This window comes from Ascaphus truei, chromosome 4 (assembly GCF_040206685.1).
Source record: "Ascaphus truei isolate aAscTru1 chromosome 4, aAscTru1.hap1, whole genome shotgun sequence".
Lineage (NCBI taxonomy): Eukaryota > Metazoa > Chordata > Amphibia > Anura > Ascaphidae > Ascaphus > Ascaphus truei.
The window spans coordinates 11,969,763-11,997,473 of NC_134486.1; the positions used below are offsets into that span (position 1 = coordinate 11,969,763).

Below are 27,711 nucleotides of genomic sequence, written 5' to 3' on the forward strand. Positions count from 1 at the left end.
ACTAAAAACTTCTCTCCTATTTCTCCATTTCCTCTCTCTGACCATCACCTCATCTCATTTTCGCTCTCTCGCTTCTCTCCATCTCCATCTCGCCCTCATTTTTGCACAAACCTGCGCTCTATTAACCTACCAGCTCTTGATTCCACTTTACGCTCCTCCCTCTCCTCGCTCAGTTCTGCTTCAGACCCTGACAACCTGGTCAGGAACTACAACTCTGCCTTATCTTCCTCTCTTGATCTTCATGCCCCGCTTTCTCTCTGCCGTCCTCGCCCTTCTAACCCCAGACCCTGGCTAAACTCCCACACACGCATGCTGCGTTCCTCCACTCGTTCCTCTGAACGCCTCTGGAGGAAATCTCATACGCTCGCAGACTTCATTCACTACAAATTTATGCTATCCTGTTTCAACTCTGCCCTCTCTCAGGCTAAACAAACCTACTTTTCATCACTAATCAACACACACAAGTCTAACCCACGCCGTCTCTTTTTTGTCTTTGACTCTACTCAGACCACCCTCAGCTGCCTCCTCTTCTTCCTCCATCTCACCTCAGGACTTTGCTGACTTTTTTAAGGAAAAGGTGGAATCCATACGGCAGAACATCCCATCTGTTGCCTCCTCCCATCCCACAATGCTTCCCAACTCGCCTCCTGCCTTTCTTGACTCTTTTTCCGCTATCTCGGAAAAGGATGTGTCACTGCTGATCTCCTCTTCTCCCTCTACCACTTGCCCTCTTGATCCCATTCCCTCCCATCTCCTAAAACCTCTTGCTCCTTCTATAATCCCTATGCTCACACAGATCTTTAACTCTTCCCTCTACTCTGGTACCTTTCCATCCTCCTTCAAGCATGCAACCGTTATACCATTACTCAAAAACAGCAAGCTTGACCCTACCTGTCCGTCTAACTATCGACCTGTCTCCCTCCTGCCTTTTGCCTCCAAACTCCTTGAACGTCTTGTATTCTCTCGATCGCTACACTTTTTCAACACCTATTCTCTCCTAGACCCTCTACAATCTGGCTTCCGCACTGCTCACTCTACTGAAACAGCCCTCACTAAAATAACTGACGACCGCCATGCTGCCAAAGACAGAGATCATTACACTCTGCTCATATTACTCGACCTCTCTGCAGCATTCGACACCGTGGACCACCCTCTTCTCCTTCACATTCTCCATACTCTTGGTATTCGGAATAAAGCTTTATCCTGGATCTCCTCTTACCTCTCCTATCGTACTTTCAGTGTCTCTTTTGCCAACACCTCCTCCTCTCTGTGGGGGTACCCCAGGGCTCTGTCCTGGGACCCCTTCTCTTTTCTCTTTACACACTCTCTCTAGGTGACCTAATCGCATCTTTTGGGTTTAAATATCACCTCTATGCTGACGACACACAAATTTACCTTTCAACCCCTGACCTTACACCTGCTATACAGACCAAAGTTTCTGAATGCTTCTCTGGAATATCATCCTGGATGGCCATCCGCCGACTGAAACTTAACATGGCAAAAACAGAGCTCCTTATACTTCCTCCCAAACCTGGCCCTACTACCTCCTTCCACATTGCTATTGGAAATACGATCATTCAACCCATTAGCCCACGCATGCTGCCTAGGGGTTACACTTGATTCCTCACTCTCATTCTCCTCTCATATTCAAAACGTTTCTAAAACTTGTCGCTTTTCCTCCGCAATATCACAAAGATACGCCCTTTCCTCTGTTACTCAACTGCTAAAACTCTGACTCAGGCCCTCATTCTCTCACGTCTCGATTACTGCAACCTCCTGCTGTCCGGCCTTCCTGCCTCTCACTTGTCTCCCCTGCAATCTATCCTAAACGCTGCTGCCAGAATCACTCTACTCTTTCCTAAATCTGTCTCCGCATCTCCCCTCCTGAAATCCCTCTCCTGGCGTCCGATTAAATCCCATATCTCACACTCAATTCTCCTGCTCACTTTTAAAGCTTTACATTTTTCTGCCCCTCCTTACATCTCAGCCCTAATTTCTCGCTATGCACCATCCTGACTCTTGCATTCTTCTCAAGGATGTCTTCTTTCTACCCCCTTTGTATCTAAAGCTCTCTCCCGCCTTAAACCTTTCTCACTTTCTGCCCCACACTTCTGGAATGCCCTTCCCCTCAATACCCGACTAGCCCCCTCGCTATCCACCTTTAAGACTCACCTTAAGACACATCCGCTTAAAGAAGCATATGAATAGCACTGGATAATCATAGACAATATACATCAAGCTTGGACCCCTGCAGACGCACTTACTAGAATTCCCTCCTACTGTCTCTGTACGTTCTCCCTACCTACCAATTAGATTGTAAGCTCCTCGGAGCAGGGACTCCTTCCTTAATGTTACTTTTACAGTATGTCTGTAGCACTTATTCCCATGATCTGTTATTTATATTATTTGTTATTTATATGATATGTATTACTACTGTGAAGCGCTATGTACATTTATGGCGCTATATAAATAAAGACATACAATACAATACAAAAACAACATTGCTGCCCATCTGAAGTTCGCCAAAGAGCACATAGATGATCCACAAGACTTCTGGACAGACAATCAAAGGTAGAAGTTTTTGGCCTCAATGGGAAACGTTATATTTGGTGTAAACCAAACACTGCTTTTGAACAGAAGAACCTTATCCCAACTGTCAAGCATTGTCGTGGGAGTGTGATGGTTTGGGGATGCTTTGCTGGACGGCTTGCCATCATTGACACAACCATGAATTCTGCATTGTATCAGAAGATTCTAGAGGAGAATATCAGGCCATCCATTCATGAGCTGAAGCTGAACCAAAAGTGGGTCATGCAGCAAGACAATGATCCTAAACATACAAGCAGATCTACAAAAGAATGGCTGCAGAAGTAGAAATTATGTGTTTTAGAAAGGCCTAGTCAAAGTCCAGACCTAAACACCATCGAAATAATGTGGCAGGACCTGAAGCAAGCTGTCCATGCAAGGAAGCCCTCAAATGTCGCTGAGTTGAAGCAATTCTATAGGGAGGAATGGGCCAAAATTCCTCAAACCCGATGTAAGAGACTGACCAGCAGTTACAGAAAATGCTTAGTTGAAGTCATAGTTGCCCAAGGGGGTGCCACCAGGTATTGAATACAGGAAGGCCCCGCTTTTTGGCGCTTCGTTATCTGGTGTTCCGCTTATACAACGGTGCCGAGTTGGGGGCCGCCATCTTTAATCCGCAGTCACGCATGTGCAGAACGGGCGGTTGCGCCCACCGCGCATGCGCAGACCGGTGTCTGCGCGCGCATACCATAGGCTGCGCATGCGCAGAACGGTGAAAAACGCCGTTCTGTGCATGCAGAGAACTGAAAATCGCCGGATCCGCTTTCCGGCGATTTTCACTATATGGCGGGCCCCTGGAACGGAACCCGCTGTATACCCGGGGCCCTGCTGTATAAAGATTCACATACTTTTTCACATAAGAATATTGAATCATTTGTGGGTAAATAAATGTTGAAATACTGTCATGTTTTTGTGTCATTTGTTTGATCAGATTATCTTTAATTCTTTTTAGGAATTAGATTAAGATCTAATAACATTTTAGGTTTGCTATATGTGAATATTCTAAGGGGCTTACAAACTTTTCTGTGTGCGTGTATCCCCTGAAACCCACCTTCAAACAACACGAGGAGAGACTCCTGTGCACAAAAAGGAGCACACCTGGGATATATACTAATAGGCTATGCAAAGCATATTTAAATGACTTCTATTACCATATATCCCAGGTATCTCAGCTTTGCTCCATTTCATGCACAGGTGTCTCTCAACTTGTTGTTTGATGGTGGGTTTCAGGGGATATATATAGCACTCGGGTCTCTGCTTAAAATAGATGTCTCCTCTTCTCTCTCGTCCCTTTTTAATACCACGCGGTGAATATCTGCCGCTGAAGAGACGTGCCTCATTCGCAGTGAATTCGAATGTCAGCGAACATTTTGTCCATGTAATCTTGCCCACCTGCAAGTCAGCAGTCCCCGATTCTTTTCTTAGAAGTACGTATTCTCCGTAGCTGATCTGTGGTCCTCTAACTTCTGTGGCATCCCCGGCTCCTGAGATATTTGTAGTGTGTGCCGCACGCGAAAAACTACAAACATGGCAGCGGGATCAGCAACAGAATGTCACAATGTCATGTCCCGATGCCACAACCAGGCCGACCCCGGCGACCGTATTGTGTCCAACTATGTATATCTCAGAAAACGGGGGGTTCCTGGAGGTCAAGGTACCACAGATGGTCTCCGAGGAACCCCCCAGTTGATGTAAAAGAAAATATCATCCACAAGGTTGGAGGAGATTTTAAATTAGAAGGGAGGGTGGGATAGACAGAGTAGGAACTAGAAAATAGCTGTGTCTCATGGAGGTGGTGTAGGGGGAAGGGACAGCACAACAAACAGGGAGGCACCCACATTAAAGAGAGATAATACTAAAGTCAATGGCGGGAGCAGTAAAAATAACAAAGAGTAAAACATCTAGGACAATAGCACAGACTAGCAACAACCTTAAGTGCAGGCTGGTTAATGCCGGGAGCCTGGAAGATAAAATGATAGAGCTTCAAATAATATCCAGAAAAGGGCAATAGGATATGAGAGGCATTACCGAAAGATTATGGATTGAAGCTCATGACTAGTCAGTTAATTTAGAAGGTTATGCTCTTTTTGGGGGAGGATGGATAGAAAAGTGGTGGTGGAGTAAGTTTATATTTTAAACAAATCCTATAATGAGGGAAGGTGTTTACGAAGGGATTGGGAAAAATGAATTGAAAGTTACAGTGGATGTAAAAGTACAAAATAAATGTTGTTGGGTGTCGTATCTGCTATAAAGCACCAAGTATTTGTGAGATTGAGGAATTCAAACTACTTTCGCAAATGTAAAAGGCAGCAAAACTAGCTCATGTTTTTATCCATGGGTACTTCTATTATCCACACATCATCCGGAGTGGTGAGATTAGCAGTGCAGCTAAAAGAAACAGGTGGGGTTTTGGGTGTGCTAAAAGATTATTACATAACCCAAATTATTGAGAAACAAAATAGGAAAGAGGCATTACTGGACATACGGTAGTAATAGAACTGAATGTTGAAGTAATAAATATTGTAGTGGGGGAACATTATGGAAATAGTGATCATAACGCTCTCATTTATCACATAGACTATTAATAAACAGTATTAAATGGGATCAACAAAGACTCTTAATTTTAGAAAGACAGATTTTAGTTAACTAAGGATGATTTTATAAGGAATACATTTGGATGAAGTTATTGCCAGAAAAATATACAGAAGATAAATGAGCAATCTTTAAATCATTGTTGAAGGAGGCCACACATCGGTGTATATACCCTCGGGTAATAAATGTAAAAGAACCAAATCCAGACCAATGTGGCTAAATGAACATTTAGATTGTTAAAAGTCAGAAAGAACAGAGGAATCATTTCAGAGTGTAACAAAAGCTGCAAAAGGTCAGATTAGCAAAAATGTCAAATGAAAAAAAGAATTGCACTGGAAGGTAAGATTAATCCTAAAACAAACTTACTGCATTATGTTAACAGCAAAAAAAGATTAGAACATAGCTTATACAGAAGGAGCCTTTCAGTGTGAGATGGGCACGGAAATTGTTAATGATGGTGAGAAGGTAGAGATATTAAAGGGTTTGTCTCTGTATATACGGTACCAAGGAGGAGCCAATATTACAACTGGAGGAAGCCACAACCTTAACAATAACTAACATTTGGTTTACACAGGAAGACATGCAAAGGCAGCTTGAAACAATTTAAGGTAAATAACGCACAGATCTGGCACTGATGCATGCACCTAAGGCTACGGCCCCACTGTCCGCTGCTGCACATGCGCCTGGCGGCTCGTGCACGTGTGAAAGCCGCGATCTGTGCTCTGTGGTTGAGCTGCAGGAGATCGCAATGCGGGGGCGTGGCCATGATATCACGCGCCTGGTTCGCCCTCATTGGCTGAACCGCCGCCGTGATGTGGCCAGCGCTCCGTCACCACTAGTAAAGACACAAATCTTGTCTTTACAAAATTTGGTCGCGCATAGCGATCTCTCCATGCGTGCGCAGGCAGCTACTTGGCCTGGCACCATACAGGGGGGGGGGGGGATCTTGTTCCTGCCGTGCGCACAGCAGCTAACACTGGGGCCATAGCCTAAAGGCTCTTAAGGTTCAATCAAAGCCATATTTATTATTTAAGGACCCAATTTCCAAATGCTCACCCAGTACCAGAAGATTGGCGTAAAGCAGACATGGTGCCTATATTAGAACATGTAGCTACTGTAGATCACAACCAGGGAATTAAAGACCTGTAAGCCTGACATCTATAGTGGGGAAGCTACTTGAAGGTTTAGCACAGGATAATATTCAAGAATACATTTTAGATCACAAAATTATAAGTAATACTCAGCATGGATTTATTTTAGAGAGTGGAGAGATGCAACTTATTAGTATCTCCAGTTTATGTATCCCCTCAAACCTCCCTCCAACTACATTAGTGAGAGATTCCTGTGCTGATAAAGGAGCACACTTGAGGTACCCTGGGGGGTATGCAAATGGCTCTCTCTCCTTGGATTTAACCTGAGTGCGGATTTTTAACAATCCCACCATGGGTTTGTAATCTGCTGCTCGGATTGGCAGTGATAGAAAAAAGAAAATAGCGTATTTGACCTTTTTTGAGACTGAACTACGTAAATCTGTGGGCCAAAGGAACTGCCCGATTCAAGGCGGATTCAAATTCGCCCATCTCTACTTACATGTCTGTGGTATGTTAGGAGACGCACAGAGACCGCAGGTGAAGGGGTAAGTGCAGCATATGGAAGGGAAGACCGTATACGTTTGCCTCTGTATAACGCATTAGTAAGACCACACCTTGAATATGGAGTACCATTTTTGGAACCACTCCATAAAAGGCATTCTGGAACTGGGAAATGTGCGGAGAAGAGCCACCAAATGAATAAAGGAGATGGAAGGTCTGGCATGAAGAAATGCCATCTACATGACATTGGGTTGCATTAGAAAAGAGTTGGGTAAGATGGGATAGATTACTGTTTACAAATATATCCAGGATCAATACAAGGAACTTTTAAGGACACCTTTGATCATAAGGACAGTACAAATTTCAAAGTCATCCCTTGTGATTGGACGAAAGAAGATTTCACAAGCAGCAAAGGAAAAAAGTTCTATACAGTGAGGGAAGTTTAAAGGGGGAGAAATCTGATTGCCATTACTGGAGCCAGGAAGGAATTTATTCTCCCCCTTATGAGACTAGTTGACAAATGTTTCACTTTAGCTTTTTTGTTTGCCTTCCCCTGGATGAATGGAACTATATATATATATATATATATATATATATATAGTCGACAAATCCATTAAAATACAGGCCCGTGGCGACTGGATTTGACCCCGTGGCGACCTCCTCATGGCCGACACCAAGCAGGGCGGGATTGGGAGCAGGACTAGGTGACGAGTAGATTTTTGGGTGATTTGTCAACCACCGTATATATATATATAATATCACTTGTGAGCACATTTACATGTCTTAGACAGGTCTGCACCCCTGCCTTTCAACCATTATCACCTCGCATACAGTGCTCCCAATACAGCAAGGGATTCTGGGAAATGACATGCAAATGAGCACACAATGTCTCACCCTTTTACCTGGAATATCCATACACATGGAGCCCATTCACACAGCTTTTAAGCACAGCATGGGACTAGCAAAGCAAGTCAATCCACTCACAGACATGTTTCAACCTTGATGGGTATCATCAGTGTGAGGTTGGTTTATACTTGCTTTGCATTATTTGTAAGCTGGCTAGGTTTACCATTATATATATAAATAAATATATATATATATATATACAGGCATACCCCGCATTAACGTATGCAATGGGTCCAGAGCATGTATGTGAAGCGGAAATGTACTTAAAGTGAAGCACTACCTTTTTTCCACTTATCAATGCATGTACTGTACTGCAATCATCATATACGTGCATAACTGGTGTAAATAACGCATTTGTAACAGGCTCTTTTGTCTCCCCGCTTGCGCACAGCTTCGGTACAGGTAGGGAGCTGGTATTGCTGTTCAGGACGTGATGACAGGTGCATGTGTGAGCTGCCGTTCGCCTATTGGGCGATATGTCCTTACTCGCGAGTGCACTTAAAGTGAGTGTCCTTAAACCGGGGTATATATTAAATATATATATATATCTTATATCATGAATATCTCAGCCGATTACATTTAACAAAGGCAGAAGATGTCATTGAGTACATGTCTTTTTTCAACCTCATCTACTATGTAACGATGTAAAACAATGAACAGAATGCTGTTGTTTCTGCACTAGTCCAAGAAATATACTGGTAGGAAATGAGAATTCCAACTAGAACCCAGACCTCACCTTTTTGTCCATAAGACAGCCAAACACCAAGATGAAAACCCCCTGAAGAAGAGAGAGAGACAGTCAGTAATGTGATGACGTAAGATTACAATCAGATATATCTCCATGTGCTAACTATCAGTAATTTAATTGCTTTACCCCATCAGAATAGTTTTGCATATAGCAGATAAAACCACACATACGTTTTCAAAACCTTCATCTGATCCGGGGGTTCCTGTTAACCTGTAAAAACCTTGCAAGCTGGTTCCTTAAAAGGTGTCACTGCATTCAACAGAATCAAGTTCTGGTGACATGAGTGTTCCAACGCTATACTGAATTCATCACTGCGCTGCATTCATTCTGGTCCTGATGTTATTATTTTATAATTATCAGTTATTTTTAACACGCCAACATATTCCACACTGCAGTACAATAGAGTGTGAAATATTAAAATGACAACATTAATATACATTGGTACAGGCGCTTGAAGAGACCTGTTTCAAGGGACTTACAAACAAAAAGAGTTGCAACCAGGGGCTAATTTGTTTGGACTGTAGATAGTCCAAGAATTAGCCAGAAATTCTATACATAACCACTCTGGTGCCATGTTTATAGCCTGAGGAAGGGGTCACCCCCCCCCCTTTCTCGCCCCACACACAAAAAATGTTTGTACTTCCATATTTTTGCAATAAAATTCATGCAAAAAAAAGGAATACGTCTTGCTTGATACTGATGTAAATGGCGGAGTGGAAGTCCTAGCTTTACTTCAAAAACCGGCACCAGCTGATAGAGAAGGAACACTATCAATTACAAAGAAGTGCGGTAAGACCATATATTATTAAACTTTCTGTACATCTATACATTAAGTGCACTCCCCTGTGTACAATTCACTGGCTATTCCTAAAACCTGGTGTGGCCTGTGGCCCCTGAGGAGATGTTGGAGAACCAGTGATACACACTTTATGACTACATCTTGTAATCAAATAAAATGAGTGCAATATGATACTTAGAAAACAGATTATCTACTATTAGCCCCCTCTGTAACAGAGACTACGAGTGTGTTATAAATGTATCTTGTCCCCCTTTGCAAGGTAACTTACCTGGAAAGAATTCAGAAGGTTAAAGACATAATGAAAAAACTTGGGAACTGTTCTGATCAACGTTGCAATCCCAAGCATCCATGTCAAGCCGAAGACTGGCGTTAGAATGAGGAGGGCTTTCAAGATAGCCATCAAGGCCTTTTTTTCTTCTCCTTCTGGTCCTTCTGAGAGAGAAGGTCTCAGCAATTTCAGAACTACCACCACCAATATCAACATGTTCACCATGACAATCACCAGTACTGGTGCAGAGAAGGCATGTATGACTCCATTTTCTCCATTGAGAAAACAAACCCCATCCTCAATGTACGTTCTCCGTGGATAAAAAATAGCTAGAGTTAAAACTGCAATCGCAAGAGGACATAGGTATCCGATAGTTACCATGATAGGTACAACTGATCTTTTGCTTAGCTGATGAAAGACAAAGACCAGTTGGTGGAAAAGTAAAAGCCCTTGAAAGAGCATCCAGAAAAACATAGCCAGATAAAAGAGGTGTTTGAAAAAAGCAGCCGCGATGCACAGTTTACTGGTTTGGTTCTTCTTCATGAAGGAGGACGCCAAGAACCACAAGTCGGCAATCAATAGAGAGAGGGCAATGTTGATCATAGCTGTGTGACGAAAAAATGAAATCTTGTTCTTCACCATTGACTTCCACTCACAGATGTATATTATAATGGAAATAATGAGACAGATGATGGACGTGATGACACCAAATTGGCTGAGAAGATCCAAAGAAAAATCCTCCAGAAGGCTGGAAATGGACATCAACACAGAGAAAGATGTCAGGTGCTCACAACGGCACATGGTGCTGGTGCCTTCAGGGAAAGAGTGACATCCCTCTGTTGACCACCCTCCGACTCCTTCAAACAAACTGTAGTTCCAGAATACACACTGAGCAGTTCCCTTATTAGTATCATTTAATTCATCTGTGTGCCCGAAGATCATATCTACACCTGCCTGTCGCACACTATCATTGTTAGACATAATGGTGTTGATTAGGATAAGACTTTTAATGGTGTAGTCAGCCCCCTCAAGATCTTCCCCTAAATTAATAGGAAGGATGCTAGCCAGCTTCTTAATCACCATACTTGTCACCGTGACATTGCCCAACTCAACAAGCTTCTGTAGCATTGCACTCTGCATGTATACTTCAGCCCTGGGGGTGGTGTTAAATGTTTTGTTGTAGTCCATCACTGTAGAGTTGCTCAGTACAATAACATCCAGCTCCACGTTTGGCTCAGTTAAGTTAAAACTCTTCCCACCCGGCTCTAGGAGCCTAGTTACGTTTTCAATAGACTGCATGAGGGTGGATCCAATGGTGGGATTTACAGCCCGGGCTTCCGACCACAATGACTTTGAATCAATGTCCAGAATCTGACTGGACACAGCAACGAAATCCTGTACACAAAGAAAAATAGTTAAAAAGTGATCCAGCATTATATTCTTGGCTTAGTTTTGTAATATTTCCCACTAAATGTATAATGCGGAAATGAGTGTGTTAATTCGACACATGTTTCAGGGCAATCGGGGCCCCTGGAGTCACGATTTCCAAACCTAACCTTGAGACTCTGGTCATAGAAGAGATCAACAACAAATATGCAAACAGGTGGGAATTAACGTACATGACATATTAATGTAAATGTTTGGATATTCACCGTTCACCAAAAGGAAACAGGGAATGCTTTAAAATCCCACAAACAAAGAATATGTATATTAATAAAAACCCAAGGTGGTATTACCCTAATACTACATAACGTCTATTGCATCAATATTATTCATATTTGGTTAAACCCATAAAGATAACCTTCAGAGAAAAACTACATTCTAAAAAAGCAACCAGAAAGCTTTAAATAATCAAGGTACCCTGTATATTTTTCACGATTTCCCCCCTGTGTGTAATAGGCAAAATCACAGTCAAATATTAATTTAAACCAAATTGAGTTACATAAATACATAGTGTTATTACCAAAACAAAGAGACACAGGTAAGCTGGGAATAAAATTAGCGCTATAAACAGAAAATAAAAGTACAAAACAAATGTTATAAATACTGTATACGGTACTTTGTGGGCTGGGATAACGTTTAATGGACCAACATATTAGTCATACAAAGTTGTCTTGTGCATAAACTCTCAAGATTGAAGAAGTTTCTTCAGTGATGTAGATGCTAACTTACTGAGTATGGACGGTACAGTGGGGAAAAGTTCCACAATCTTAAAAGTGCCACAGTTTGACTTGCAGCAGCTCATTCACACCTGTCCAATGAGGCTTTCAAATAAAGGCAAACAAAGCTCCAAGGACCACAAAGAGCACAGACAATGGCACGTAAGGGCCGTTCTATAGTGCCGTGTGTGCGTGTGTGCCTGTGCGAACGCGCATGCACATGCCACACGCTTTTTGTGAGTATGCTATGAGTGAGCGAGGTACTGTATGTATGTGTATGTATGAGTAGAAGAAAATCCTAGGATTGTAGCGGAGCACAGCAAGAGAAGGTGAGGGACCAGCGAGGTGTGGGTTAAAAAATTATTTATTAAAGAACATGGTATCGGAGGACAAAAACAAACACTCTGACGCGTTTCAGGCAAAACGCCCTTTATCAAAGAGGTGATTCGCGTCTTCTCCCCTCCACAGTCTTATAGACGGCTCCCCGCCCCAAACAGTAGTGGCGCCGCGTCAATTTGGCGCGAACACATGAGAATCAATATCATTGGACAGGCTCTCTTCCAATAGAATGGAAACAAAAGAAAACAGCGCACAACGCCAAATAGTGAAGCAAATTCAACAATATATTATAGAATTAAAAAGGGGGTAATATATCTGCGTACATGAAAAAAGTTGGTAAAAGGCATGTAGTGTGTATCACACTGTTTACCACTCGGCAGCTGTTAACTGTAGAATCGGGTGCTTGCTTCCCTCTGCTGCTGCAGCTCAGTTGATTCTGGGGCAGGACGTCAGTCTTTTCACTCCCAAGGGGATTTCCCTTCATGCAGCCAGGTTCAGCAGCTGGTACTGGGGCTCGGTGAAATCGCTCCTGCTTCCTGGCCGATATGAAGCTGCTCCTGTACCTCGGCAGGTGTATCCTCTGCACAGAGGTTAAAACGCAGCTTGCTGGGGTGCCCTCAGCGTGCCACGGTGCCGCTCGGTCGCGGGACGCTGTGTAATGATGTCACTGTCTACACAGCAGTGGTGGATTCAATAGGGAAGTTTGAACAGTCTTACAAAGTCTCTCACAAGTGTCCAAAACAGCACACAGGATGAAATACGCATGTACGCAGATATATTACCCCCTTTTTAATTCTATAATATATTGTTGAATTTGCTTCACTATTTGGCGTTGTGCGCTGTTTTCTTTTGTTTCCATTCTCTTAGTGTGTGTGGGGTGCTGAGCCACCCCTGCGTTTACAGCTGCAGACGCCATTATCCCCAACACGGTTATGTGGCACTTATTATTTAATGTATAATTATCTCACTGTGGGAGTTGTGGTTTAATTTTTTATAAATTTTTTATCACTAAATTGATGGTATAGTCACTGCACTGTATATATTTATACATTTAAACTTTATAGGTAGTTAGGTAGTAGCGCACAGTTTTGTTTTTTGTTTTTACTGTCTCTTCCAATAGGATCTCTAAGTTTGGTAGGTGCGTCTCGTATGGTAGAGGAGTGACGCGCAGACCTCACGGTCTCACGAACAGCTCCTCTGCGCGTCACTCCTCTACCACACGAGACGCACCTACCAAACTTAGAGATCCTATTGGAAGAGAGCCTGTCCAATGATATTGATTCTCATGTGTTCGCGTCAAATTGAAACGCGTCAGAGTGTTTGTTTTTGTCCCCCAATACCATGTTCTTTAATAAATAATTTTTTAACCCACACCTCGCTGGTCCCTCACCTTCTCTTGCTGTGCTCCGCTCCAATCCTAGGATTTTTTTCTGCAAAGACAACATAGCGTGATGCACGCACCACAAGGAAGCAGCTATTTGTGAGTATTGTTTCTCCCCTTACCATTTATGGGGAGTTGTTGACCAGAAACAGTGTAAGGCTAAGGTCCCGTTGCACGCGTCCGCACGGCTGGCTTGCTTGCCGGCGGCGCGTGCAACTCGCTGTACCGCGATCTGCGGTCTACAGGAAACTTCAGTAGTAGCGGGGGGGCGTGGCCAAACGGGTCGGGGGGTGTGTGCGGCCATGACGAGATTGGGCGTGGCCATGACGTGGGGGGCCGGAGCGGGAGGTGGGCGGGAGTGGGAGGATTGACAGGGAGGGGGGGCGTGGCTTGAGTGGAGGGACCCGCTACTCTTCCCCCCCTCCCTCCACGGGCTGCAGGTAAGTAAAAAAAACACACACACGCAGGCACTCATACATACACACACACACACACACACACACACACACACACACACACACACACACACACACACACACACACACACACACACACACACACACACACACACACACACACACACACACACACACACACAGGCACTCACGCACTCATACACACACATACACACACATACACACACACAGACAGAGACAGGCACGCACGCACTCAGGCACACACATACACACACACACAGACAGGCACGCACGCACGCACTCAGACACACACACAGACAGGCACTCACGCTGCTTTCACTCCACACTCCTCCCCGCTCCCCGAAGCCTCTCCTCCTCCCGCAGCCTCCCCTCCCCATTGGCTCACAGCCACACCACGTGACGCGTCGAAGCTAGGAAACACCATTCTCTTGTGTCTCCTAGCGGCTGACGCGCCACAGCGTGTAGTCAGCTGTGCCGCCAGGGGGGACCGGGACCGGCTCGCGAGGATTCCCCTGCTGGTGGGGAACTCGCTACATTGCCGCCCGCGCCAACGAGCGCAGCGGGTCCCAGGCCTTACAGTGAGAGATTTCTGTTCTGTGGGGTACTGCATGAGACTGTTTTACGCTTAAGCTTATATTTGTCTCCACTATATGGACAGTTATGAGTCAATGAATGGTCACAGTTACTCAAAACACTCGGTCCAATATCTCCTTTAGCTTTATTTTTGCCTCCTTCTACACTATGATATATGTGCCTTGTTATATGGATTACAAATATGTCTCAATCTTACTGAGCACAGTTACTTGGACCCGCGTCCTTACTACCTGTATGTATGAGTATGTATATGTGTGTATATGTGTGTATGTGTGTGTATGTGTGTATGAGTATGTATATGTGTGTGTGTGTGTGTGTATGTGTGTATGTGTGTGTGTGTGTGTGTGTGTGTGTGTGTATGTGTGTATGTGTGTATGTGTGTGTGTGTGTGTGTGTGTGTGTATGTGTGTGTGTTAAATATGTTTTGAAATAAAGAAATAAATACTTTAATAAATTGTTTATTAACATTGTACATACACACACAACATACATACATACATACATACATACATACGTACATACATACGTACATATATACACATATACTGTACATACATTTCAGCGGCGGTAGCGGCGCAAATTCTTTATTTTCTCCATCTTCCCCCCTGTCGGCCGGTTCCACGCTCACTGCCATGTGCGTGCGCGGCCCTATTATAGGAAGGCTGACTAACCTCAGCCAACTAAAACTGCCGCGCGCGCGCACGGCGTAGCAAGCACACGCAGAATAGAACAGCCCTCAGTGTACTTACCATATTAGATTTATGGTGCGGGAAAAAACAACAATTAACTGCACACACACATGAGCTGGAACCAGAGCCGGGTCGGGATGAGAAGCGGTAATCTGAGACAGTTACCATTACATTCATATTTGACGGTGACCTTGTACACTACACAGTGAGAAACTGGGAATAATATACTGTCTTTTTGTCTTGAGATCTTTGTGGTTCCCCCCAAATATTAGATAAATGTTGGTAGGCAGTGCGGTGGTGCCATGGTCCCTTTGCAAAGGCTTGGGAACCCATACTCTAGAGCAGACGTGGCCAACTGCAGTCCACATGGGCCACCACCAGGACAAGTATTAGGGTTATCCGGGCTTTAGCCACTGATTGAGCCACCTGTGCTGAACCCGGGATATCTTTAGAACCTGACCTCTTGGTGGCCCTTGAGGACTAGAGTTGGCCGCCCCTGCTATAGAGCATGCAACAGTTGATTGACAGGTGGCTTTGCACGCAGTGATACAGAGGTAGCCAGCTTTATTTTAACTACTGATAACGCAGAATATCACAGAGTTCCCATAGGCTTCAATGGCAGTGATAAGGCAGAATATCTCACTACAACGCTCCAGTCTGGAGCAATAACCCCTGCTGCATCTGGGATTCCCGGAAACAAATACATGATATTTATAGGTTTGACATTGGAAGAAGAAACGTTTGTGTTTGTGAAAGTTCAGTGAGGAATATCTGTACTGATCCAAACTCAAGTTACCAGAAACAAACATATATTTTCCTCCAGGACCACAGCTTAGCGCTTTAAAACGTTTACAATAGTTCAGGGGCTAATTATTATTTTTTAATGCCCGAAACAGACTCTGCTAAGGAGCATTTACTCCAATCATCCGTAGCAACACATATATGTCACCATATGGATATATGTAGCCGGACGCACCGTCTCCGGAGCCTCGGGAAAAAGCATTTTCTCACAGCTCTGGGGGAGGTCGCAGCCCCAGCATTTTAATCAGGCGTCACAGTTACTCACGGTGGGTGTCCCCGGCAAGCTACGGCTATGGGAAAAGTTAAACGGGCTACATCTGATTTCACCATTTGCAAAGAAATAAAAATGGATGATGGCTCCAGAATATTAACCTAAAACACGTCGTGGCCTCTCTATGCGCCATCGCCTCCGGCAGCGATAGGGATACGCTCCGAGTTTTGGTTTGTGACGCTGGTATGGGGGACCTTTGGGGTATTTGATGGTCAAAACTGTGGCCCTCTACATAAGTTGACGTGTGATGGCATTGAGAGGTAATAAATAGTACCACTACTTTTACTTATTTACAAATCTAAAGATTACTTGTGTACGGGACAACGTGCATTCATTCTTAAAAAAAACAAAAAATAAATAAAAACCAAAGAATTGCAATTTTAATGTTACAGCAGAAACATTGTGTACATTGGGTAGAAGAACTCTGCCCTCTTTTTAACCAGGTTATATAGTATTCTGAATTTACAGGGTCAATCTCTTCCAGGACCAAAGAGTACTAATGCCAGTGACAGGGTTAGATCTAATCTCTAATGACACTTCTAATCCTTTAAAGTTGCTTTGTACACATGGTGAGCTGAGACTTGGGAGGACTTTGATTTCCTGACTGCTCCCTTTTGTCTGATATCACAGTGTGTTCATCAAGAGTTTGCACAGGCAGAGCTGCCCTCTCTGTCTCCCCCACCCCTTATCTTTATTGGGTCACTTAAAGCCCACCAGGCCTATAAGGGTAAAGAAAACACTTGATTGACAAACACTTCCCCATTCAGATCTACCATAAGAAATGCAATTTGTAATTCATCTTCCAAAGGAACAAAAGAAGCCACATCTTTGCCTTTGGCATGGTTAGATTAGTATAAGGAATCCAATCAAATTGTTTACAAGATGTTGTTTCTTGGCTTTCTATGCGGGATCGCACATTTAAGCACAGCACTACCTTTTCCAAGTCACGTCATTTCAAAGGTCCTCTAATTAGCTGAGTTTGTCGACCAATGACAGGTATACTTACTGCCATGGTGCTGGAGTTGACTTGTATGTCGTTGTCCATGGCTGTGAGAGAGATGGTCTTTAGTGTCTCCACCACGGTAACAATGTCCCCGGAGTCATTGATGTACTTCTCTCCTGCCAGGGTATGGTTTCTTAACCTCTCTACCATCCAGGGGATCTCGATCTCCGGTATTCCCAGCCCAGCCCGGAGCCACTGACAGAAGAAAAACAGAGGGGAAGGAAAGCTAACTGGAACCCATTCATCCAAAGAGCAGAGGAGCAGAGTCCGAGGAGCAGAGTCCGAGGAGCAGAGTCAGAGGAGCAGAGTCCGAGGAGCAGAGTCCGAGGAGCAGAGTCCGAGGAGCAGAGTCCGAGGAGCAGAGTCAGAGGAGCAGAGTCCGAGGAGCAGAGTCAGAGGAGCAGAGTCAGAGGAGCAGAGTCAGAGGAGCAGAGTCAGAGGAGCAGAGTCAGAGGAGCAGAGTCCGAGGAGCAGAGTCAGAGGAGCAGAGTCAGAAGAGCAGAGTCAGAGGAGCAGAGTCGGAGGAGCAAAGTCAGAGGAGCAGAGTCAGAGGAGCAGAGTCGGAGGAGCAAAGTCAGAGGAGCAGAGTCAGAGGAGCAGAGTCGGAGGAACAAAGTCAGAGGAGCAGAGTCCGAGGAACAGAGTCAGAGGACCTCTCCCATCACAGATATTGAGTACAGTATATGGGGACAATTCCGGGTGGTTGTGTCTTTGCTCCACCCGGTGTTTCTTCTTTTTGTTTGCCAATTCCTGGAGTCAGGAAGGAATTTATTTTTCCCCTTATGAGATACTGCACCGACACACTTTATTCGAGCAAATACCCAGTATGTACCTGGCAGATACCTGGAATGCGCCGCTCCTCACCTCTGACAAGCCCCGTTGCGTTTGCCTTCCCAGCCTGGGTTCATGCCTGGCTGACGGGCGGCTGATCTGTTAAATGATAATGATTAGGATTTAATAGGCTGCAATGCTTCGCGTGTCTACCAGATGGCATAAATTCATGAATTGTAATGCAGTATATATATATATACTGTGCAGTATTGCAGCCAGCGGGAATAAAATGCTTCAATCCCTGCCTGGAAAATAACGCAATGCACTCGGGCAGAAAACAGTCACAAACCTCAATACACCCGGGTGTACCCGAATTCGTGGGACTAGCCGAGCTCAAATAAAGTGTGTCGCCAGTGTATCATTAGATGATATATCACTGGGGTTTTTTGTTTGCCTTCCTCCTGATCAATATACTGTAAGTACGGCTAAAGGATAAAGTATCTGTAGTCTAAATTTAGCATAGGTTGAACTTGATGGACTATGTAACACAATGTATGAAGTTGGACAGATGTAGCCGATGTTATTGCACTCGCTGGACATCTCCTGTGGGTGAAAAAGTGCAACCCCCCCTATCTCCCTATCTCTCGTACTGCTGATTAAAATAATAACCGCTTCTTCCACTGTCACATTGTGTATGTCCCATAGCGACGTGCCAGCCGGGGTAATAACATCTGCTACATTACTACATCTTTTTCTCTTTGACCATGAAATGTTGTAGGTTAATAATACCGTAGGATTAGACATCTGCCTTTGAATTCTTTCCCCCGAGTGCTAACGTTGGCTCCACTGTGTTTATTCCCAAAGATCTTACTTCAGGAGGTAACTTTAGCTCAATTTATAGACGATGCACTTGTGTATCTGATTATTCCCAGAACTAATGAATAACCTCAGCGACATTGTAAGTCATGGAACAAGAATCACATCCCTGTTTCACCCCCTCTTTCCTTTGCAGATTCTGCCTGTCAGTTCTTGTTTCAGCTGCATGGAGTTTGCACACACACACTGCCTGTGTGATATGTAACAATGTTGCATTTCTTGCCTCTGGGCATGTAATCAGTGAGCTGCTACTGCAGCCTCTGAGATCCTTACCAGAATGGGCTAGTCTGCCCTCCCCCCTGTTTTGTTCACAGATAGTCTGTCCCAAGATTATTCCTTTTACCCACATTGCTCCTCACTTCCTTTTCCACCCTGCAGACAGTGAGTACAGCACGCATCTCTGTCACTCTCCTATGGCAAGGCCATCTCTTTCTACCTGCTTCTAACTACAAATCACTACTACACACCATCCACAAGAGCCTGTATTTACTGCTGCTTTTCCAATAAAGTGAAGGAAATATTATAGGACTTGGAGTGATTTGGAAAGGGGGCTGAGTTAATGCTATCGGGGGCTACTCACACATCACACGTGACCCTGGCTTCAGAATAGTAACATTCTTATAAGCTGAACGTGATGCTCACCTGAGCCTGCTCAAGTATAGATAACAGCTTTATATCCAGACATTTGGTTTTCACTTCGCCCCACTGCCCATCTGGGAGGCAGCTCCTGGTTACGCTTCCTTTCTTATCCCAGGCGCAAGGGTTTTCGGCCATGTGCCCAGCTTTGGTGGCCTTCCATTCAACATCAGAAGAATCATCTCCAGAGCAAAAAGTGTCTCCAGCTGGGGAGCAAAACGTATTGAGTGAAATCTTCTCAGTCACAAAAAGACAAGGTCTCCTGCACACATTATTATAATAAAGGTTGTATTAGAACATATTTAATATACTGTCATGTGATCAGTGCACAGGGTGACCCTGAGGATGGCCATGTTTGGGGGGACTGAAACATTGGCACTGCCTTTCCATTGATGAGAAGAAGAGACGAGAAAAGAGAGGAGAGAAGAAAGAAGAGAGAAGGGAATATTACTCCACCAGAAGCCTAGTAGACTGCACCCCCTCTCCCTAGTTCCCCCGTTCTTCTCTCCTCCTTCTAATCCTCCATTTTTCTGTGATCTATTTGGTAAAAAGGTCTATGATCAATGCGTTTATCTTAGTTGGTTCATGTCTGTATCCCCTCTATCCCATTTTTGGTTTCTGTACCCCTTGAATTATATCCATAAAATGTAACAAAAAGTTTGTTTCCATACCCCCCTTGTGTTGGTTGTGTCCACAGCCTGTGGCTACAATAAGTGTAACTCAATAGGGAATTAAGCTTTTTTCTGTTTTTTTATTGTCTTTTTTTACCGGAAGTGCGGGATGACCAGTCTTGTGGTGTTTTTCCAATACTTTTCGGTTAAATCCCTAAAACCAGAATCCCTAGTTCTAATATAATCTTTCATTTTTGGAAGTGTGGAAGTCTGCAGTAGCCCATGTATATTTTGTATTATATGAACACTTTTAGACTAGCACCTATCCTAGCATTTATTTATTGTAATCCCTTGAAGACTTTTAGTCCCATGCTGTGTTATTAAGAATGATTTCCTGCGATCATCATTTGCTCTCAATTGGCAATTGAGCAGCGCTGTAAAAATTGCACCCCATCCCTGTCTGTCTCTCTTCACCAAGATAACAAAGATACGCCCTTTCCTCTGTTGCTCGACTGCTAAAACTCTGACTCAGGCCCTCATTCTCTCCCGTCTTGATTACTGTAACCTCCTGCTGTCCGGCCTTCCTGCCTCTCACCTGTCTCCCCTACAATCTATCCTAAACGCTGCTGCCAGAATCACTCTACTCTTTCCTAGATCTGTCTCACCATCTCTCCTCATGAAATCCCTCTCCTGGCTTCCGATCAAATCCCGCATCTCACACTCCATTCTTCTCCTCACTTTTAAAGCTTTACACTCTTCAACCCTAATTTCTCGTTATGCACCATCCAGACTCTTGCGTTCTTCTCAAGGATGTCTTCTTTCTACCCCCTTTGTATCTAAAGCCCTCTCCCGCCTTAAACCTTTTTCACTGACTGCCCCACACCTCTGGAATGCCCTTCCCCTCAGTACCCCACTAGCACACTCTCTATCCACCTTTAAGACCCAACTTAAGACACACTTGCTTAAAGAAGCATACGAATAGCACTGTGGATATTCTGAACACATGATACATAAAGCTTGGCCCCCTGCAGACGCACTTACCAGAACTCCCTCCTACTGTCTCTGTACGTTCTCCCTACCTACCAATTAGACTGTAAGCTCCTCGGGGCAGGGACTCCTCTTCATTAATGTTGCTTTTATGTCTAAAGCACTTATTCCCATGATCTTTTATTTATATTATCTGTTATTTATTTGATTACCATGTGTATTACGACTGTGAAGCGCTATGTACATTAATGACGCTATATAAATAAAGACATACAATACAATACCACCCTTTCCCCCCCTTTCGCGCTCCCCCATTATCTCTCTCGCCCTCTTTCCATTCTATCTCCCCCTCTCATTGCTCCAGAGAGAATTGAGGGGGTGTGGGGGGGGGGGGGGTGTGGGAGAGAATGGAGGAAAGAAGGGGAAGAGATAATTGGGGGTGAGAGAGAATGGGGAACTGAGAAAATGGGTTTGGAGGGAGAGAATTGAGGTGAGAGAGAATGGAGGAGAGAGAATAAGGGATGGGGGAGAGAAGTGAATTGAGAGAGAATGGGTGGGGAGAGAATGGGAGCAAGGGAGAGAGAATAGGGGAAGGGGAGGAGAGAATGGGGGAGAGATACTGGGAGAGAGAATTGGGGAGAGGTAATGGGGAAAGGGGAGAGAATTGGGAGGGGGAAAGAAAATTGGGGAGCAGGAGAGAATGGGTGGAGCAGGGGAGAGAATGGGAGGGAGGGGGAGAGAATGGAGGGAGGAGGCAGAGAATGGAAGGAGGGGATGGAGTGAGGGGGAGAGGGAATGGGGGAAGTGGAGAGAATTGGGAGGGGAAAAGAAAATAGGGGGGCGGGGGGAGACAGTGGGAAGGAGGAGAGAAAAGAGGAAGGGGGAGAGAGAATGGAGGGAGGAGGCAGAGAATGGAAGGAGGAGGTGGGAAGGGGGAGAATAGGGAAGGGAGGGGGAAGAGAGAATGGGGGGAGACAGAATAGAATGAGGGGGGCCTCACTTACATAGGCCAATTGGAAACCGCAATGTCAACCGGGGCTCACCCCAAAAATGAACTGCAGCACTGCAAGACTTGTCCCCAGGGGCTGCAGGGCAATGGCAGTAACAGGGCTGGCCTCACCCTCCCTATACCACTGGTATTAAAGTTTTACATGAGATTCAGGAATAATAAGCACAAAACATTCACGCTGTGTCTGCATTCTGCTTATGTAGGTAGCACAGGATTCTCTGATAGTGCTGGAGGAGATCCCGTGTGTTACATACGCTGTATGACCACGACATCCACCTCGGCTTCTGCCACCTGGGTGACGTTATTCTGAAATACACATCTGTACAGTGTATCCGTCTCAGGAACGCGCGTTATAGAGAGGGAGGAGCACAGCTGGCCCGGAGTCTTCTCAACATCTAGAAAATAGTCACAGGCGCATGTTATTATAGGCTCAGACTGACATACTGTACACAGACACTAACACACAGATTCACATAGGTACACAGACACACTGCACACACTAACACACAGATTCACATAGGTACACAGACACACTGCACACACTAACACACAGATTAACATAGGTACACAGACACACTGCACACACTAACACACAGATTCACATAGGTACACAGACACTAACACACAGATTCACATAGGTACACAGACACTAACACACAGATTCACATAGATACACAGACACACTGCACACACTAACACACAGATTCACATAGGTACACAGACACTAACACACAGATTCACTTAGGTACACAGACACACTGCACACATTAACACACAGATTCACATAGGTACACAGACACTAACACACAGATTCACTTAGGTACACACACACACTGCATACACTAACACACAGATTCACTTAGGTACACAGACACACTGCACACACTAACACACAGATTCACATAGGTACACAGACACTAACACACAGATTCACTTAGGTACACAGACACACTGCCCACACTAACACACAGATTCACATAGGTACACAGAAACTAACACACAGATTCACTTAGGTACACAGACACACTGCACACATTAACACACAGATTCACATAGGTACACAGACACTAACACACAGATTCACTTAGGTACACAGACACACTGCATACACTAACACACAGATTCACTTAAGTACACAGACACACTGCACACACTAACACACAGATTCACTTAGGTACACACACTAACACACAGATTCACTTAGGTACACAGACACACTGCATACACTAACACACAGATTCACTTAGGTACACAGACACACTGCCCACACTAACACACAGATTCACATAGGTACACAGACACTAACACACAGATTCACTTAGGTACACAGACACACTGCCCACACTAACACACAGATTCACATAGGTACACAGACACACTGCACACACTAACACACAGATTCACTTAGGTACACAAACACTAACACACAAATTCACATAGGTACACAGACACACTGCATACACTAACACACAGGTTCACTTAGGTACACAGACACTAACACACAGATTCACTTAGGTACACAGACACACTGCCCACACTAACACACAGATTCACATAGGTACACAGACACACTGCACACACTAACACACAGATTCACTTAGGTACACAAACACTAACACACAAATTCACATACTGTAGGTACACAGACACACTGCATACACTAACACACAGGTTCACTTAGGTACACAGACACTAACACACAGATTCACATAGGTACACAGACACACTGCACACATTAACACACAGATTAACATAGGTACACAGACACACTGCACACACTAACACACAGATTCACATAGGTACACAGACACTAACACACAGATTCACTTAGGTACACAGACACACTGCATACACTAACACACAGATTCACATAGGTACACAGACACACTGCCCACACTAACACAGAGATTCACATAGGTACACAGACACTAACACACAGATTCACATAGGTACACAGACACACTGCACACATTAACACACAGATTAACATAGGTACACCGCCACACTGCACACACTAACACACAGATTCACATAGGTACACAGACACACTGCACACACTAACACACAGATTCACATAGGTACACAGACACTAACACACAGATTCACTTAGGTACACAGACACACTGCATACACTAACACACAGATTCACATAGGTACACAGACACACTGCCCACACTAACACAGAGATTCACATAGGTACACAGACACTAACACACATATTCACATAGGTACACAGACACACTGCACACATTAACACACAGATTAACATAGGTACACCGACACACTGCACACACTAACACACAGATTCACATAGGTACACAGACACACTGCACACACTAACACACAGATTCACATAGGTACACAGACACACTGCACACAGTAACACACAGATTAACATAGGTACACCGACACACTGCACACACTAACACACAGATTCACATAGGTACACACTGTACAAAGGATTATATACACATAGTTTAAAGAAAGACGCTGAATGGTGTACACAGATTTGCAGAGACATAGCTGCACATGAAGATACACACAGACCCTGTGTACTGTAATATATTGCTGACATGTGAATCTGCGCTTATAAAGCTGCTTCACCGCTGATTGCCGCTACATACAGTGCCCGACGCTTACTAACCATCTTACCCAGATTGGTTTACAACACCTGAGACTAGGTGAAGATTTGTGACCCAAGAAAAGGGGCAATATAAGTGAAAAACACCTTAATGTTCTAATGCTACGAAACGCAGGATTTCAATGATTTTTGCCCTGCTGCACAGGGGGCCGTTCCTTGTATTCTGCATACTAAATTGCTGTCAGAAATGGGGTCCTGGTTCATAGGAGCCATAAAGAAATTCAACGTCTCCCCACCGCACTCACAAACAACTTGCCGACACAAGTGTAACATCTTATACAGGTGTTAATAGCAGACTCGGTGACAGACAACGCGTTCCGGGGTAACCCCTTCGTGAGGTAAAACCACCCGATGAAGGGGTTACGCCCGAAACATTGTGTTGCATCGCTGCAAGTCTGCTATTAACACCACTATAAGGTTTTAATGCTACGCTTGTTGTCGGCAAGTTGTGTGCGAGAGCGGAGGGGAGACGTTGAATGTCAACGTCACACGGTTTTTCGCCTTCGTGCTCCGCCTGCTGATTCTTCCAGAGGAAGGAAACCTGGAGACGGATTCGTCGAGTGCAGATTGTACCTGGAATACGTGGGTTTGTAGTACACGGGGACCTCTACGTGTTTCTCTCTGTTTCCTAATGGTGTAGGTTTCCCGCATCAGAAGGCAACGCACAGTTTCTACTTCCCGAGTTTGCAAAACTTTGAGATGAAAATGTTTTCGTTCCCCTGGCACGCTGAACAGGTTCATGTTTTTAGCCTTGAAGGTGTCAATACAATTGTAATGATTAATGGCACGGAGAGAGCTGAAACCGCGCGCTCGTGACTGTCTGGATCATGTGGGCTAGTAGATGCTTTAAATATGTTGCATGATTTCCAAATGAGAAAGTGGCACTTGTTCTTAGACAGCGGTCTAGGATGTAAGGTCGCAGCCGTTTTGCCGTGACCAAATCGCCGCCGACGCTCAGCCGCCACTCACCTTGCTGCCGTGACATCACTCCGCCGGCCGCTTCACCGCAAATGTAAATCCCTAACCTATTTACATCAGTTATGCACGTATATGATGATTGCAGCACAGTACACGCATCGATAAGTGGGGAAAAGGGAGTGCTTCACTTTAAGTACATTTTCGATTTAAATACATGCTCCGGTCCCATTGCGTACGTTAATGCGGGGTATGCCTGTGTTACATACATGCTCCCGTCCCATTGCGTACGTTAATGCGGGGTATGCCTGTGTTACACACATGCTCCGGTCCCATTGCGTACGTTAATGCGGGGTATGCCTGTGTTACACACATGCTCCGGTCCCATTGCGTACGTTAATGCGGGGTATGCCTGTGTTACACACATGCTCCGGTCCCATTGCGTACATTAATGCGGGGTATGCCTGTGTTACATACATGCTCCGGTCCCATTGCGTACGTTAATGCGGGGTATGCCTGTGTTACATACATGCTCCGGTCCCATAGCGTACGTTAATGCAGGGTGTGCCTGTGTTACACACATGCTCTGGTCCCATTGCGTACGTTAATGCGGGGTATGCCTGTGTTACATACATGCTCCCGTCCCATTGCGTACGTTAATGCGGGGTATGCCTGTGTTACATACATGCTCCGGTCCCATTGCGTACGTTAATGCGGGGTATGCCTGTGTTACATACATGCTCTGGTCCCATTGCGTACGTTAATGCGGGGTATGCCTGTGTTACATACATGCTCCGGTCCCATTGCGTACGTTAATGCGGGGTATGCCTGTGTTACACACATGCTCCGGTCCCATTGCGTACGTTAATGCGGGGTATGCCTGTGTTACATACATGCTCCGGTCCCATAGCGTACGTTAATGCAGGGTGTGCCTGTGTTACACACATGCTCTGGTCCCATTGCGTACGTTAATGCGGGGTATGCCTGTGTTACATACATGCTCTGGTCCCATTGCGTACGTTAATGCGGGGTATGCCTGTGTTACATACATGCTCCCGTCCCATTGCGTACGTTAATGCGGGGTATGCCTGTGTTACATACATGCTCTGGTCCCATTGCGTACGTTAATGCGGGGTATGCCTGTGTTATATACATGCTCTGGTCCCATTGCGTACGTTAATGCGGGGTATGCCTGTGTTACATACATGCTCCGGTCCCATTGCGTACGTTAATGCGGGGTATGCCTGTGTTACACACATGCTCCGGTCCCATTGCGTACGTTAATGCGGGGTATGCCTGTGTTACATACATGCTCTGGTCCCATTGCGTACGTTAATGCGGGGTATGCCTGTGTTACATACATGCTCCCGTCCCATTGCGTACGTTAATGCGGGGTATGCCTGTGTTACATACATGCTCCGGTCCCATTGCGTACGTTAATGCGGGGTATGCCTGTAGTTACATACATGCTCCGGTCCCATTGCGTACGTTAATGCGGGGTATGCCTGAGTTACACACATGCTCCGGTCCCATTGCGTACGTTAATGCGGGGTATGCCTGTGTTACATACATGCTCTGGTCCCATTGCGTACGTTAATGCGGGGTATGCCTGTGTTACATACATGCTCTGGTCCCATTGCGTACGTTAATGCGGGGTATGCCTGTGTTACACACATGCTCCGGTCCCATTGCGTACGTTAATGCGGGGTATGCCTGTGTTACATACATGCTCCGGTCCCATTGCGTACGTTAATGCAGGGTATGCCTGTGTTACATACATTCTCCGGTCCCATTGTGTACGTTAATGTGGGGTATGCCTGTGTTACATACATGCTGCGGTCCCATTGCATACGTTAATGCGGGGTATGCCTGTGTTACACACATGCTCCGGTCCCATTGCGTTAATGCGGGGTGTGCCTGTATTACACACATGCTCTGGTCCCATTGCGTACGTTAATGCGGGGTGTGCCTGTGTTACACACATGCTCTGGTCCCCTTGCGTACGTTAATGCGGGGTATGCCTGTGTTACACACATGCTCCGGTCCCATTGCGTACGTTAATGCGGGCTATGCCTGTGTTACACACATGCTATGGTCCCA

General features: G+C 45.0%; 1 protein-coding gene across 1 annotated transcript in view; it reads right to left on the reverse strand.

Moving 5' to 3' along the window:
• Nucleotides 1-4,901: 4,901 nt before the first annotated feature.
• The window catches only part of ADGRF3 (adhesion G protein-coupled receptor F3), a 32,578-nt gene continuing 9,768 nt past the window's right edge, over nucleotides 4,902-27,711 (reverse strand). The window contains exons 7-12 of the mRNA XM_075594889.1: nucleotides 19,455-19,654; nucleotides 17,169-17,360; nucleotides 9,492-10,886; nucleotides 8,413-8,454; nucleotides 5,823-5,911; nucleotides 4,902-4,974 (exon numbers count right to left, since the gene is read on the reverse strand). Coding sequence (XP_075451004.1) covers nucleotides 4,902-4,974; nucleotides 5,823-5,911; nucleotides 8,413-8,454; nucleotides 9,492-10,886; nucleotides 17,169-17,360; nucleotides 19,455-19,654 — 1,991 coding nt within the window. The remainder of the gene's footprint in view (nucleotides 4,975-5,822; nucleotides 5,912-8,412; nucleotides 8,455-9,491; nucleotides 10,887-17,168; nucleotides 17,361-19,454; nucleotides 19,655-27,711) is intronic.